Source organism: Acinonyx jubatus, chromosome C2, assembly GCF_027475565.1.
Source record: "Acinonyx jubatus isolate Ajub_Pintada_27869175 chromosome C2, VMU_Ajub_asm_v1.0, whole genome shotgun sequence".
Lineage (NCBI taxonomy): Eukaryota > Metazoa > Chordata > Mammalia > Carnivora > Felidae > Acinonyx > Acinonyx jubatus.
The window spans coordinates 118,814,217-118,831,605 of NC_069384.1; the positions used below are offsets into that span (position 1 = coordinate 118,814,217).

Here is a 17,389-nt window from a genome sequence, read left to right on the forward strand (position 1 = left end):
CCTGCTTACAATGGAAGTACTGAAATATCATTGGCAGTGTCATCTCTGAACATACAAAGCCACTTAATTTGATTATGACTTACAGGTTTTTTGGTTTCTATGACAAGAAGAGATGGTGGTCTTTCATTGGATGACTGATTTGGAGGATTTTTTTGATCTGCAAATCTTGAAGACGGCTTATAGATTTTACCTCTCTTTTCATCTGTTTCATGTTCTTCTGAAATTTAAAATACTAAGCTTCAAAACTAATTTTCAAAAATAATTTCATATTATTTGATCTTTTATTATTTTTAGTTAAAAATAAACAAAAATTAGGAAAATGTGTTTAGCACTAAGATATACTAGTGACAAAATATGAAGTTAAGTTCTTATTACCACCTTACTCTCCAACAAAATACTAATTTAATCATTTTATAGTGAAACTATGAAATACATTAAAATTTTTGCAAAGTGCACTGCTGTCTTCAACCTTGAAAGGCACTAAACATTTTTAAAACTTCTCTGGCTCCAATTTCTCTAACCCATATCTGGCCATTTATTTTGCTAATTAACGATTAATATCAACACTAGAGGGTGCTGATAGAAAGAAAATGTCAAATTCTAAAGACAACAAACATCTTTCATAATTACCTACAGTCATTCTACTAGGACATTTTGGATTTGCTCAAGGACTGTAATATTCATACTAACCTTTAGCTGCATTAACAACACCTCCACGCACAAACGTCTTCACTTTATTACCATCACTTCCTTCAAAAGCAGCAAGAAATTCCTCATAAATCTCAGCTGCTGCCTTTTCATCTTCCTAAATATACATGAAAATAATATCACTTAATATGAAAATTATTGTACACAGGGTGAGACTCATCAAGTAATAATGTAAACAAAACCTTTCCCTTCACTGGGAAAAGCAGGTTAGGCAGTGCCAGTAAGTAATAACACCTAATTTTTAGTAGGTATTAGATATTAACATTGAAACTGAAAGAGACTTTGATCCTTTACTGGCAATTTGTGGAACCAGAAAAAGATCCCCTAAGTAAATCTGTTTAGAGACAGCAGGAGTCAGGGGCGCCTGGGAGGTTCGGTCGGTTAAGCGTCCGACTTCAGCTCAGGTCATGATCTCACGGTCCGTGAGTTTGAGCCCCGCGTTGGGCTCTGTGCTGACAGCTCAGAGCCTGGAGCCAGTTTCAGATTCTGTGTCTCCCTCTCTCTCTGCCCCTCCCCTATTCATGCTCTGTCTCTCTGTCTCAAAAATAAATAAATGTTAAAAAAAAAAAAATTAAAAAAGAGACAGGAGTCAAACTGTATGACAACTATATAAAATATATTATTCTATTAATGTTTTTAACATTTCCAAAGCACGATGATTTAATTCAGTGATTATAAAGATTTCCTTTACAAACCACCAAAGACATGAGTATTACAAGCTGAAGCAGCAATATCTCCATAGCTGGCATTTAAAAAAAAAAATCTCAAAAGAACCTTAAAATTGGAGTTATTACTCTTCACAATGTCCCCAAAATATGTATGCATCAAAGGCCAATGGAAGAGAATAGAAAACAAAGAAATAAATCCAATAACAGTCGGAAATTTAGTATTCAATAAAAGGAATAGCTCAACTCAAGGGAGAACAGATGAGACTTTTCAATGAATGATATTGGGATAACTTGATAACTATCTGAAAAAGAAAGGTAAAAATGAGCCAATTCTTCACAACACATACTAGGAGAAACTGCAAATGAATCAGATTTAGTGAGAACAATAATGGAATACTAGAAATCGTAAGGGAAGATTGATAAATCTGATTACCTAACAATAAACAGTTTCTACACCGAAAAACACCAGAAACAAAATAAAGAGACAATTGACTGGGAAAAAAAACACTGCACCTGTGTCACGAAGTGTTAATATAGTCAGTATGTGAAGTTTCTAAAACAGAGATGACCTACAAATCTCTGGAAAGACTGGTTGAGATACATGCAGATAGTTCACAGATACAAACACAAAAGCTGTTCAACCTTACTTATACAAGAGAAATAAAAATTTAAAACTACACTGAGATAACATTTTTCACCTAGCAGATTGGCAAAATTTCAAAAACATCCTCTGTTGGCAAGGCTATAGGGACACAAGCTCTCATACATTATGGACAGAGATGCAAAATGGCTCTGCCCTTATAGAGAGCAATCTGACAATACCCAACAGAGCTACATTTAGGCATTTACCATTCAACCCAGTAACCTCACTTATAGAAATATATCCCAATGGGGCGCCTGGGTGGCTCAGCTGGTTACGTGTTGGACACTTGATTTTGGCTCAGGTCATGATGTCATGGTTCATGAGATCAAGCCCCACAGAGTCCATGCTGACAACACAGAGCCTGCTTGGGATTCTCTCTCCCTCTCTCTCTTCCCCTTCCCATTCAGTGTGCATGCGTGCGCTCGCTCCCTCTCTCTCTCTCAATATATATGAACTTTAAACGTATATACCCCAAAGATAAACTAGGAAAAAAAACCCACATGCATAACAGTATCCATTAACAGCACTATTTGTAATGGCAAAAGACCAAAATAAAAATACCCTCAACAGAATTTTAATGAATAAACTAATGTATGTCTACACAGGTTATTATTTAAAAAAAGGGGGGGCGGGGGGCGTGTACCTGGATGGCTCAGTCAGGTCATGATCTCACAGCTTTTGAGTTTGAGCCCCGCATCGGGCTCTGTGCTGAAAGCTCGGAGCCTGGAGCCTGCTTCGGATTCTGTGCCTCCCTCTCTTTCTATGCCCTCCCCCACTCACACTCTGTCTCTCTCTCTCTCTCAAAAAATAAATAAAAACATTAAAAACAATTTTTTTTAAAAAGGATATTTCAATATACCTGCAGTAATCTCTGAGATATGTTAAGTGAAAAAAGCAAAATACAGAAAGTACACTGTATATAGCATATTATTGATCATCTAGGAAAGAGGAGTACAGTATATATTTATACAGAGTTACTTATACAAAAAGAACAGACCAGAGAATAACCAAAACTTACATATAAGAAATGGTGGAGGGGACAGGGATACAAACTAGACTCCTCTGAATGTACCCTGTGTTACAGACTTGACTTGGTGGTGGGAACTGAGAATACCCTGAGGTCAAGAAACTTTCAAAAGCATTTCTCTATTTGTACATGCACTTACTTAGACACATTTCCAAGGATAACTCAAAATGCAATTTAAACATTACCTTTTTCTTTAATTCTTCTTGCTCCTTCTTACTTAAAGTTCTCTTAGCTGTACTCATTTTTCCAATACTGAATGCTTTAAGTTTGTTTTCTAGAAGAGGCTGTGAAAAGAAGTAAAAAGCATACATTTACTACATACACATTCTTAATGCTACCTATAACTCAACTGATAAGCTTTCAAGTGGTAATCAAGTCTTCAGATTAGATGACTTTTAAAAAAGAAATTTCACTGTAAAGCAGAAAAGCTGAGGCTACTCTTAAGCATCAAGTGCCTCCATTGGGCTTGATTCTGATGTAAAGTATTCCTTAACGTAGGTCTTCATTGGCTAACTCAAGGTCAGTAACACACAAAAGCCATTTTCTTTTAAAAAGGTAAAAATAAAGCAGAGAGGGAGACGCCAAGGCTTACGACTCAGTCAGCCTACTTGCTGGAAAAGCACTTGAGAAAAAGTACAGATGATTCTGAGGAAAAGAAGTAGTGATGGAAAACAGACACTCAAATAGGGAGAAGGCAGCATGTATTTCCAAAGTTCAGCAGCAAGAATCTAAATACCATCTGTAACCCCCATTTCAGGTACTACATCACATCACTTCCTTTTATAATTCAGTAAATTAACTCATTCTTCATCAACAACACTGTTTTTATAAACATAATCACAGAATTTCAGATTTCAGAAGTAAAACTGTTGTTGACCTTTAGCTGTTCAGTTATTCATTTGAATGTTAGACTTCGATTCATAAACTTAAGAGGAATGTCTATTAAATACAACCTAAAATATCAATCTGTAACTAAAATCCAAACGTTTCACTCTTGCCTACCAAAATGACAAGTTAACCAATAACAAATTAGACTTTATCAAATTCCTGATTATTAAATAGGCTTGACCTTGAGAGAAGCAAAATGGAAGAGTAAAATGCTATAAACTATTTTAAAGTTACATTAAAGTCACTGAAAAAAATAAAACCGTTTATAACCCCAAAGTCAAAATGAGGTTTCAGTAAATAGATTCAAACTAAATTTTTTCCCCAAAGTAGAAAGAAAAACGTTTGCTCATCATTCAACATCTCTGGATTTGTTTGGGGACTCTTTTTTGGCACTTTTTAAAAATTTATTAATTTTTTGGCAGGGGGAAGAGAGAGAGAGGGAGAGGGAGAGACAAGGAGAGACAGGGAAGAAAGAGGGAGGGAGGGAGGGAGAGAGAGAGAATCCATAGCAGGCTCCATGCTCAGTGTGGAGCCTGATGCAGGGCTTGATCCCAGGACCCTAGCATCATGATCTGGGCCAAAATCAGGAGCTGGATGCTCAACCAACTGAGCCACCCAGGTACCCCAGCATCTATGGTTTTAACTTCAGAAGTTTACACAAATGGTTAGGTGCATGGGTGGCTCAGTCAGTTAAGTGTGTCCAACTCTTGATTTCAGCTCAGGTCATGATCTCATAGTTCATGACCCACATCAGACTCTGCACTGACAATAGTGAGCCTGCTTGGGATTCTCTATCTCCTTCTCTCTCTGCCCCTCCCCTGCTCACGCTCTCTCACTCCCCTCAAAATAAATAAACATTTAAAAACAAGTTCAAACAGCAAAATTACATACAAATTCAATGAAAACCATAATTTTCCAAAAAAAAATTGGAAGGGTTCCAATTTTATTTATATCCTAAGAGCTAAATTTACACACTTAACAGAAAAACAGTTAAGGAAACTATGGAATGTTTACACAAAGAAATACAATCATCCATGAAAATATATTTATGCTTAGAAACATTAAACAAGAAAAATTAAGTGTTACGAATTTTAATATTGGCTGGTGATAACTGTCTTATTATATTTCCAAATTTTATTTTTATTAATATATTAGCATCCCAAATTTAATCACAAGAAAAACTATTTGAAATAGAAAAGACTAAGAGCGTGAGAACACTTTGCAGATACATATAGTAAAGAAGTTCCTTCTCTGGGTTCTCATATTGCCCTGGGCACTACACTAGCCAGAGTGAACAGTACCTGTTCCTGTTTACTTCCCAGGGCAAGACTATATGCTCTCCAAGAGCAAGAACTGTGTTTTAGTCATCTGTTTATTTCCAGTGACTGTCATGTGGCACTTGGTTCAGTAAATGTTATAAGGGAGGAACAATAAATCTGACTATTAACCATTTTATATCAAAAACACTCCTTGGTTTTTTCAATAAAATTTTAAATTTTAAGTGAAATCTAGCTCACATATTAGCTACAAAAAACATTTCCTTACATGAACTTGTTTATCATTAACCCAAATACAACAAAGAATGCTATTTCCAAATAGTGCAAGATGAAACAACCAGTACCAAAATATTCAACTACCAAATTTGATCAAGACAGATTAAAATCATTAATCTTTTCTCATCTTTATCAACACTTACTCTTGAGAGATTCTGATGAGGAGAATCACAAAGGCTTTCACGGGCACTCTCATTCCTATAATTATGTTTTCTTGGACTCTTAGGTCGTGTCCGACTTGGCATGTCACTATCTGAGGGTCCTGATGCATCCATCTTCGGGAAAAGTAAAACAAGTTTTTAAAAATCACATATGCAGTACTAAAAGTACAAATAACCCAAATGTCCAAATAGTGACAAATTTCACTATACACTATCAAAACTCTCATCCCTTAATATCACCACTGATTTTATCAGAAAAGTCCTTAAAAGTTTCCAAAAATTCTAACTTAGACCCAAAAGCTCAAATTTTGTATCAGTAACAAATAATTATTTTCTTTGAAGTAACAGATCTGTTCCCTTAAGTTTTGAAGAAAATATCTGCCAAACCCCCAAGTCTGATTAACCAGTTTGTCAGTTGTTCCTTCAAGTAAAAACGGTATTCCATGAAAAAAGGAGCCAGTTTTCATTTCTCAACTTAAATAATCTGGCAATTATCTTTTCCTCAAGACAAACATCACACTTTGATAAGCAGTAGTGCCTTATATGTACTTCCCATTTCATCATACAGAACATTACAGACACCCATACACAAGGACAAAATATTAATAATTTTTACTGCTTCATCAAGAACATTCTTAAGTGAAACTAGCATATTTCTACTTTTACTGTGCCAGGTGGGGAAGAATACAATGACTACTGGTCCACTTTGACAAAACTGGCTTGATTCATGCTAAGATGCCAACAGTTTATCCATCAATTGCTTTTGCACCATTAATGCAAATGTCAACACGATGAAAAAGGCAAATATTATCTTTGTATTATTTAAATTTTTTTTTTCAACATTTATTTATTTTTGGGACAGAGAGAGAGCATGAACGGGGGAGGGGCAGAGAGAGAGGGAGACACAGAATCGGAAACAGGCTCCAGGCTCTGAGCCATCAGCCCAGAGCCTGACGCGGGGCTCGAACTCCCGGACCGCGAGATCGTGACCTGGCTGAAGTCGGACGCTTAACCGACTGCGCCACCCAGGCGCCCCTATCTTTGTATTATTTAAAATAGTTGAACTCACAAAGCCCCTGGAAAATTCTCAGTAACCCCCAAGGGTCTGAAACCAGACTTTGAGCACTGCTGTAATAACATGTAAAGGAATGTTTACTGAGGAATTATTCAAAATATCAAAAAGCTTTTCAACAGGTATATGCTCATCAATAGAGAAACAGCTTAATAATTTGTACCTTCCCCTATGGAATGATGCCAGCAGATTAGAGCTGTGACTGCTGACTTGCGGGGATTTCCAATAGGTATATTTATTGTACAGTGAGAAAAGAACAAGTGTGTATAATGCAAACCATAGTAAATGTACAAGTACACACATTTGTACATGTACAGAACTTTATAAGCACATATATATACTTGTGCAATATATACTTGGTTTCTAACATGGTCTGTGGGGGCCAACTTGTGCAAATAGAACACACAAAAAAAGAGTGCACCTAGCTAAAAACATGATAGAAAAGGACACATAGAATATAATTGTTATCTATTTATCAAGCAAAATCATAAACGTAGGAATATACACAGAGAGAAACTAAATGTTAAAGAAAAAGACAAGGGGCACCTGGCTAGCTCAGCTGGTGGAGCATGTACCTCTTAATCTGGGGGTCATGAGTTTGAGCCCCACACTGGGTATAGAGCTGGAAGGAAGGAAGAAAGGAGGAAGAGAAAAAAAGGAGGGAGGAAGGAAGGAAGGAAGGGAAAAGAGAAAGAAGACAAAGATCACCTTTTACACTTACGTGTGCATCTGAAGATCCAGATGAATGAACATCTGATGATCTGGTCTGCAATTATTACAAAAGGAAGTCAGTATTTAAATGATCCTAAAATATATTATGCTAACAAAACAAGGGTGTCTCAGGTTATACAGACTTAATCTTCCCAAACTTGTAGCAATTTCTCCTCAGCTAATAAAACCAAAGGCAACCTATGACTTATAAAAAGGTTGTGACCAAATAAATGTGCAAGTCAATTCTTTAAAACTGAGGAAGCATATGGGCCAAAATATGTAAATGACAGTGGGATATCTCTGAAGCATAGTTAAACCTTTTAAACTGTAGACTGGAAAACTAACCACTATTTTACAACAGAATTTTTGTGTAAAAGCTCTTCCCAAGTCATAAGATACACTGTTTACTGCCACAACACTGACAGAACAGCAACATCTTGCTATACAGCAAAGAAACTTCCCCTCCTTCCAACTACCCGGTCATTTAAGGAGCAGATTCTAATAACAAGAAAATCCACACATAAACCCTGAATGTAAAAGGTACAAATGCTACTGCACAAATAGTTCAAGAAAAAGAAAACCCTATTATCAAATCCACAATTGGCCACCATTTACAACTTGTTTTATGGGGGCTGCTCCTAATTTGGCATGCCACTGTTGCTGATTGTTGCACAGAAGGAATTCAGTCTTCAAATAATGGCACTTCCTGACAATGGCAACTGGTAAAATTTCATATTTTTCCTAACTGACCTACAGATCAAATTATATACGGCATACAATATTATTTTTTTCCACTATGCATCTAAAGACAAAAAAGCCAAGCTGCAAGACTATTAACTAAATAACATGTGGTATCTGTCTGAAATTTTTACTAGGAGTCCCAGAATTTAACTCTGTCACTGAGCTGTTTTTATTTTGCGAGGTATTAGGTAATGAGATTTGACTTATTTCTATATATATTTAAATGTTTAAAGTGAAACCAAGAGGGGCACCTGGGTGGCTCAGTCAGTTAAGCATCTGACTCTTGATTTTGGCTCAGGTCACGATCTCATGGTCATGAGATCACACCCCACATCAGGCTCTGTGCTGAGAAGGAGACTGTCTGGGATTCCTTCTCCCTCTCTGGCCCTTCCAGAGTCAGACGGGTATGTGAGAGCATGCATGTTAGTTCTCTCTCTCTCTCTCTCTCTCTCTCTCGCTCTCTCTCTCTCTCTCGCTCTCTCTCTCTCTCTCAAAATAAATAAACATTTAAAAAAAAATTAACTGCTTGCCAATATACTATATTAACCTAGTAGATAACAAAAATAGTATCCTAATCACAATAGTAACAATAAGCAGTAAACGCCTAGAAACCAACTAAAGAAATGTACACAACCCAGGTGAAGAAAACACAAACTTTATAGAAGGCTTCAATTATTCAAGTTACCTTTTGAAAAGACTCATTATATTCCTGGATGGGAATAAACATTATTAAGACAATGTCAATTATAACCAAATTTATTTATATATTTAATGCAATTTCAACAGCTCAATACCCCAAAGAGAAATCTTTGCATTGGGACAAAGTTACCAAAAATAATTCTAAAGTTCACCCACATAAGTAAACACTCAAGACCTTATAAGACAGCGCTATTTAAACTTCTATGCCACCATATTCAAATCATTTCTAGGACTTAAAAATAACAGCATGGCTAAGGAAGATGCATTAGCTGATTTCAATTAACCTAAGATGGCATTGGTCACATTTACTGCAAACCAGGTATTTCCCACTGATACGGAGCTATAACTACACTGCATTCAGAATGGAACTTCTTTAGACTTAAGAAGAGTTAGATATACAAATAGTACTTACTAAGATTTTAAAAAGAATAACCAACTTCTAAAGCTAATGGTCCTAGTAAACAGTAAATGTAATGCTACTACAGAAGCTGACCTTCCCTCTTCCTAACCTAGAACTGACTACCATTTGTCCTGAGTTTGGTTTTTATGTTTTTTAACTGAAGAACAACAAATTAATGATACCTCAAGATCTTCCGAGGTCTACAGCACAATTTTTCATCCAAATGAAAAAGACCCAAAAGCAAGAAATCAAAGGGTATAATAAGGGAAGCTTGAGACAATAAAGAAGCAGACACAGGAGAAATTTATCTCAGGATAGAGAAAGCAGATAGTACAGATGTGATGAAAGACAGCAAGAACACCCAAAAGTAGAAAAGATCATTTGTTCTCATGATTGCTAAGGAGTTAAAGGTGAAACCAACTATTCTATATCATATGGCACTACATCCTAGTGGCTGAGAATAAAAACTTGGTTCAACTCAGCAGGCTAGCCACAGCAACACTCCTCCAACACTGCCATTCTGCTCCTTGAGCTTTCCATTCCCTTTACTGACTCCTAAAATGTCTTTTCTCCTCTCATCTTCTAAAGCAACAACTTGCATCTCCACAAGTTTAACAATCTCTCCATAGGCGGCATATCAACACCTTTATTGCACTGAGATGACTTCTAACTCCTTATTTTTGACCTTAGTACCTCGGGTGGATTCCAATCTGTTCTCAAACTACCTCCTGGTTATTTTCACCTGAATGTCTGCAAGCTCCTCAAACCCAATATATTTAAAATTCTTTCCAAACTAGCTTCTCCTATCAGCCTTATTTCTGATACTGGATTGTATCTCTCAATCACTCACAATATGGAAGTAGTAAAATGTTTTTTTAAGAGCAGTTTCTGGAATAAGACTTCCTGGTTTTAACACTTACCAGTTTTGTAACCTTGGCCCTACTTCCTTCATCTGTAAAATGAGGAGCACCCTGCCTCACAGGATTGTTGTGAAGGACAAAAACAGGTAAAGTACATACTTAGAACAGTGTCTGGTGCATAACTGTTCAATAAGTGTTGGCCAGCAACAGCCCTATAACAGAATCATCCTGGACTCCTTTATCCCCTCATAATCACATGAGTCAAATTCTGTTCATCCCACTTCTAATACAGCTCTCCCATGGGGACTCTTCCTTTCTAAACACACCATTATGGTCTAGATCTTCCCTTAATTCAACTATCTACTGGTACTATGTCTTACAGTAGAGATACTATAAAGTAAAATAAGACATACTTCCTGTCTTCAGGAGCTAATAAAAGAGTCAAGTAAAACAATGGCCACAAAAGCACAGAAGGCAAGGTAAATCTTAATGGGAGTGGCGAAGTTGTTAGGAAAAGCTTCCCAGAGAAGATCTGAGGTGAGATTTCTGAAACAATCCTCAAAATTTATCAGGAGCACTGCAATAATCTTTAAACTGGTCCTCCTCACTCCCAGATCCTTGTTAAAATATGTCCCAATAATCTCTTTCCTGCCTCAAATTTTCCATGGCTTTCCAATTTTACTCATAGCATTCAAAATCTCCACTATTTATCTCAAACCTACCTTTGCATCTCAGCAACTTTTATTCCCTATGCAAGAGCCCTATGCACTGGCTAAATAAGAGACCATTTACGAATCTATTTCCTGGATTTTTCTTTACCTTACCCATCTCTTTATAACCTCTGCTTATTGTTCAAAAGAACACAAATTCTTCTATTCTTCAAGTCTCCTCCTTGCCACCCTCCATTTAACCAGTGGTCACTTCTGTCTCTAAACTTTTAGGTACCTCTGCTTTGTACTATTATGTGTTGACTTTTTTTCACTAAACAGCATGCTCCCCAGTTTGTATAGTCTTACTTAAAGTTTTCTTCCTCAAAGTCAAGCACAAGATCTGCCAAGTGACAGAGCCTCAATATACCTGTTGACCTAACCTGCAGGAACAAGTACGTACCCAACAAAATTAAGTTACACTCCACTGTCAACATACTATGCTATCCACTCACTAACAAGTGTAGCAACTACCTACTTTAATATCACTCTCCCAAGGCTAACTAAACTAAGGTCTACCTCTCAAAAAACACTTTATAAGATCACTGAGACATGTACCACATATGATAAAGTTAAATAACAAACCTGAAATTATCTTTATTTAAAAAAAACAATTTTTTTAATATTTATTTACTTTTGAGAGAGACAGAGCGCAAGTGGGGGAGGGACAGAGAGACAGGGAGACCCAGAATCAGAAGCAGGCTCTAGGCTCTGAGCTGTCAGCACAGAGCCCGACACAGGGCTTGAACCCACAAACCGTGATATCATGACCTGAGCTGAAGTCAGAGGCTTAACGGATTAGATCACTTAGGTACCCCATGAAATGATCTTTAAAATTACATCCAAAACCATATCAATACATGAAAAGTTTTAAGAACATTTTGAATGTCCTGTAATTAGGCCAAACTGAGGAAAGGCCAGTAAAAAATTTTAACTCCTCAAGGAAGAGACATCTAACAGGACCAAACAGCATCAAATGCTACTGGCAAATACCATCTTCCTTTTTGAAAAGTTATTTCAGCAAAATATCTAACACATGGCTGGTCTGCAATAAAATGCTAAAGCTTAATGATAGTATAAGAGACAAGTTATCTATAACATTAGTGTTTTCGAGTTTAATATCCCGTAGCAAGTTTTTGTTTTTATTTTTAAAAAATGATGCTCTTTGTAAAAAAGTGGTAGAGAGGCAGGAGTCTTCAACTTGCATACCAAATGAGCCTCTCTTTCTAAGGCAAATGAGTATCTTCCATAAGTTTACATTCCAGGAAGAATAAAGCTTCAGGAATAAAAACCAAAAGAAAATTAAAACTGGACTTTCAGAAAACAATCAATCCGATGAGAATTTTTAAAAACCGTATCGAGTCATATTCAAGCACCAGAGCTGCAAATACTCAAGTTTCTAAAGAACACCAACCAAGAAAATGGAAGTTCATAATTCCACTCTCCCCCCAAAAAGACAACCTTCCACTCATTAAACTATCCACCTTATATTTTAAGATAAAGTTACAATCATAACATAATAAAGTTTCACTCTAAAAATGGCAAACCATGAAGAACATAATTTTCAAGGTTTGTGTTTTGTTTGGAATGTTTTACCATATTGAAACCTTACATATTTTCAGATACCATCAAAAGAATGTACACATGGGGCGCCCCAGTCAGTTAAGCATCCGACTTTGGCTCAGGTCATGATCTCACCCTTCACAAGTTCAAGCCCCATGTAGGGCTCTGTGCTGACAGCTCAGAGCCTGGAGCCTCCTTGGGATTCTGTCTCCCTCTCTCTCTGCCCCTCCCTGGCTCGCATGTGTACTCTCTCTCTCAAAAAGAGTGTTAAAAAAAAAAAAAAAAGGAACACAGACAGTAATAAATATCTAAGGGCCACAAGCCTTGAATGTAACCTCATTTTACTCATTTCTTAGAAGCAAAATACGTTTGGGGCACCTGGGAGGCTCAGTTGGTTAAGTGTCGAACTCTTGATTTCGGCTCAGGTCATGACTTCACTGTTTTGTGAGTTGTGAGTTCGAGCCTACATCAGGCTCTGCTCTGACAGTGTGGACACTTGCTTGGGACTCTCTCTCCCCATCTCTCTCTCTCTAGCCCTCCACCACTCATGTGGTCTCTGTCTCTCTCAAAATAAATAAATAAATTTTTTAAAAAATTAAAGAAAAAAAAGAAGTTTAAAAAAAAAGAAGTAAAATACTTTTGTTAATCAGCAATTCTAACAGTTTTCTAAACAATTCAGCAGTAAACGTCGAAGGAAGCCAAGGAAGTCCAAGGAAGTATGCTCTACCTGCTCAATTTACCTAAGCCAATTTTTTACACTATGGAAAAAAAAAAAAAAAAAAAAACCTGTCAAGAGGAAAATAAAAGGGTGCATAATTGCACTATATTAGCAAGTGTAACCAGCACAGGAAATGCAGAAGGAAAGAAAATACCGCATTCTCCGCCTATCCTCATTTTGCTGAACAAGCAAACAAAATCCTTAAAATCAAAATAATACACTAATTTTTGTAAAGTCCAAGGAAATGCGTCTAACAATTTTTCTAAGGAAACGATTATGGTCTCTCCTCCCAAAATCAAGCTACAACATGGCACCAACACCCCTCTCCTTTAAAGCAGTATTTTCATCTGGTGATAAACAGAAATAAATGCATAGGAAACAATTAAGATACATCAAAAAATTTGCCATCAAAATCCTGCATATCGTACATTTTAATTTATTTATTGAAGTACAATTGACATGCATCATGTTATTTTCAGATATACAACTTAATAACCACAATAAGCCTAGTTAACATGTTACCATGCATAATTTTTCTTGTAATGAGAACTTTCAAGATCTAGTCTCTTAGAAACTTTCAAATATGCAATACAGTATTATTAACCATAGTCACCATGCTGTACATTCTGTTCCCTTGTACATATTTGAATTAACACTCTCCTCGATGTGTAGAAACATGATTAACAGGCATCCTGAACTATATCAATGGGAATTTAACTACCAAAGAATGAGCAAGAAACAGAAGAAGCTGTACGTTCCATCTGTACTATAGAATGGGTCACTCATCTGCTCTGCCAGAGGAAGGAAAACCAAACCACAGAGATCAAGACTAGAAATTCCAAATACTATAGTATTAGCCAAAATGATCTGATACTCTCTCCAATAAATTCAGCACTTGTGTGAGAAATAGAAAGCAGCAATCTGGGCATCATTATATGATAGTTGATGACTTAGATTCTAAAATCTTAGGATTCGAATTTATACGACATTTTGAAAAGCAAGTACTTTCTATTTCCTCTAAGGACAAAAAGGAGAGGGAAAAAAGGAACTAAGGTTTATTATGTACTTTATTGACAGTAATTCACTTAATCCTTACATCAACACCGTAAAAAATAGATTTACATCCATATTACAAATGAGAAAAATGAAGTGCAAGAGTTTAAGCAATTTGCCTTAATAAGACAAATACAATTAATTACCAAGTCATGATTTGAACCCAAAGGTCTTTTGCTTGTCATCAAAATCCATAATCTTTAACTGCATCGTACAGCCCTCCATACTAATGGGAAAAATTACACCGATATCCTTTGAGTCCTGAGATACCCTGATTCCTTTCACAGACATTGGTAGAGAATCTCGTAATAGCATGAACTGATGATAACCTAAAGCAACATATAAACTGAAAAGATATTACTGGAAGATCCAACAATTTACTTATAGAAACAGCTACTCCCTCACAATCATGAGAAGTACTATTTTAGGAGGAAGCCTGAACATACACATTAAAATGTTTTCAATGTATCCAAAACCTCAAATAGAAGATACTTAAAATATGACTTTGAAAACAAACTAAAATCATGAAGCTTATGCTCGAACTATCCCAATAGTTCCCTAACAGCAGGCCTGTTTTTGTGAATCTGTTAGGTGGCCCAGTGATGTACCCAACTATTCCCCTCCACACCGACAGGAAACGTACAGGGGAAGGAAGAAACCGACAAGGAGTAAAAGTGGGATGTAAAACAGCCAAAACTGGTCCTCTAACCATAGTTTCTACAAAATTAAAGGCTGACTGTTAAAGCCATTACTAGTTACGAGCTAATTACAAAACATATCCACAAAATGGCACAAAGATTCTATTTATCAGAAACTGATAAAGCAGGTATAAAATGTGCTGGTTATGTTTCTCAGAACTAAGGCTCGCCCCGTCTACCGTAAATTTAATTTCCTAACAACCAACTTATAATCATACACGTCTGCAAGATAGAACAGTCCCTAGAACCTTTAAGTGTTGTTACACAACTTATTGCATTGGCATCAAAAGCTTAAGAACTACTTCAGGCAGTACTTACTACTTTTAATATCGTGTTAGACTTGAGAAACTCAAAGCAAAAAAAACAATCAGTGATCGGCCCAAGACGGGAACTAAGACCTGATGCTAACCACCACCTAACTGCTGCTAAACTACTTGTACAGCTCAATGGTTTCACAGTATGTGCACACGTTTCCCTGTTAACTCAAAATCAAGTTAATAGTCTAAAGTGGCTTCCAAGTCTATGGAAGGGGGAACACACAACATGGAGATGCAGGGGATCCCGAGCTCTTGAAAGTGAACCCTCAAAAGGAGCGCTCATTTTATACTTCCTCGTAAGCGATACAAGACCACGTGTAGAGCGTAGCATTAACCTTGGTGAGGCAGCTCTGCAAAGGAGAACTGCTCCCGCCTCTGCACTTCCCACCCCGCGTCCTTCCACCATTGGTCCTCCCCTCACAACTTGCAGCCCTAGATGTTATTTATTCCCTGGAGAGGGTTTGAGGTAAACTGAAGGAAGCCGGAAGCGTGTGAAATCTAGGACCAAAGAACCGAGGACAGAGAGGAAAACACTTAAGCACCGGGAAGAGATTCCCGCCTCTCCCAGGTGCTGTCCGGTGGCCTTAGAGCGCCACAAACAGGGATACAGGGGCGCTTTTTCACGGCTTCAGACCTCAGTTTAAATCCCGGATTTCCCTCCAGTGCCAAACGCAGGCCGAACTACTCACGCCACCCGCCGTGGGCCCGCCAGCCTCCAACCAAATCCAGGCTAGGACTAAGAGGAGACACCAGGCCTCTCAACCTGCGCACCACAGTGCGTCGGCGCCCGGGCCTACCGTAGTGACCAGAACGCGGACTCCCACCCCAATCTCCTCCCGCTGGCCAGAAGAGTCTGTAGGCCCCAGATGACAGTGATAAACTCACTGACTTATGAAGTCCTCTAAGAAATTACCTTCGAACTGGCCTTCTGAGATCCGCCTGGCGTTTTGTCCGCCATCTTGAGTTTTGCCCCTCCTTCGGCGGCCGCAGCAGCACGGGCGAGTCGAACGCCGAAACAGCGGATCTCAGCGGAGCCCGCCAGAGGCGCCTTCAAGGCTGAATAGTCGACTGCCGAGATAGGGAATTCGGGCGGAGCTGTGCCACCTGACTTCCGGTGTCAGTAATTTCCCCGGCCCCGTCCACCCCGCTGAATTTTGTGAGTTTCGGTTGCCTGTTGTATATCGCGGTCCAGGAATTTAGAGAATCTCCTTTTTTTAACTTTCAGGGCTGGCTGATACTTCATTTGTCTTACAGGCGCCAGCCCTTAGTAGGTGCGAGCCAGTTGAATTTCGTGGGTGAGGAGGGAACGGCTCCTTAAAGAAGATGTGCACTGGTCAGCTAGGGAGCTAACTGGGGGGCCAGGGGGATCTCGCATTCCTTGGCCAAAGACGGTGTTTGCGCCACCTCTGGAGTTTACACCACAGTGCGAAAGGCAAACTTGGAATTTGCACGTTACTTTCAGATAGAACGGTACCTGGAAAGCGAAGAAAAAGAGCATTTAACTCAAACTGAGAATCTGGCAGTGGAGTTATCCCATAGACTGTTGGAGGGATCTACAATTGGGTACATGCAGAGAAAGGCGAAGTGAGAGAAAAGCATAAGTAGACAGAATTCTAAATCTAGCATACAAGTAAGCTGTGTGTCATTTAAAATTACATTTCATGGGGGCGCCTGGGTGGTTCAGTCCGTTAAGCACACGACTTGGTTTCTTTGGCTCAGGTCATGATTTGGGGGTTTTGCAAGTTCAAGCCCGAGTAGCTCTGCGCTGACAGCGAGAGCCTGCTTGGGATTCTCTGTCTCCCACTCTCTCTGCCCCCCTCAAAATAAATAAACTTCAAAAAAAATTAAAAATAAAATATTTCATGGTTTAGTATTCTTTTCCTTTTTAATCACAAATGGATGGAGAGGAGACCATAAACTTTTCTGTACTTAATATCTTTTTAAAGTTCTTTTTTTTTTTAAGTTTATTTACTTTGAAAGAGCGTGTGTGCACAAGTGGAGGAGGGGGAGAGAGAGAGAAAGAGAAAGAGAGAATCCCAAGCAGGCTCTACACCATTAGCACGGAAGCTGATGCGGGCCTCAAACTCACAAACCGTGAGATCATGACCTGAACAGAAATCAAGAGTAGGATGCTTAACGGACTCCACCACCCACGTGCCTCCTTTCTTTAAGTTCTTAATAGGATCTGTATTCAAAGAAGGA

At 38.1% G+C, this 17,389-nt stretch overlaps 1 protein-coding gene across 3 annotated transcripts in view; it reads right to left on the minus strand.

The window, feature by feature from the left end:
- Window positions 1-16,305, minus strand: part of U2SURP (U2 snRNP associated SURP domain containing) — a 53,691-nt gene extending 37,386 nt beyond the window's left edge. Inside the window, exons 1-6 of one of the 3 annotated variants that reach the window (XM_015084271.3) lie at window positions 16,101-16,305; window positions 7,442-7,486; window positions 5,631-5,762; window positions 3,232-3,330; window positions 691-805; window positions 84-217 (exon numbers count right to left, since the gene is read on the minus strand). In XM_015084271.3, coding sequence (XP_014939757.2) covers window positions 84-217; window positions 691-805; window positions 3,232-3,330; window positions 5,631-5,762; window positions 7,442-7,486; window positions 16,101-16,145 — 570 coding nt within the window. In that variant the 5' untranslated portion in view covers window positions 16,146-16,305. The remainder of the gene's footprint in view (window positions 1-83; window positions 218-690; window positions 806-3,231; window positions 3,331-5,630; window positions 5,763-7,441; window positions 7,487-16,100) is intronic. The other 2 variants (XM_015084272.3, XM_053221350.1) reach the window with 2 other exon arrangements.
- Between the last annotated feature and the right edge of the window lie 1,084 nt (window positions 16,306-17,389).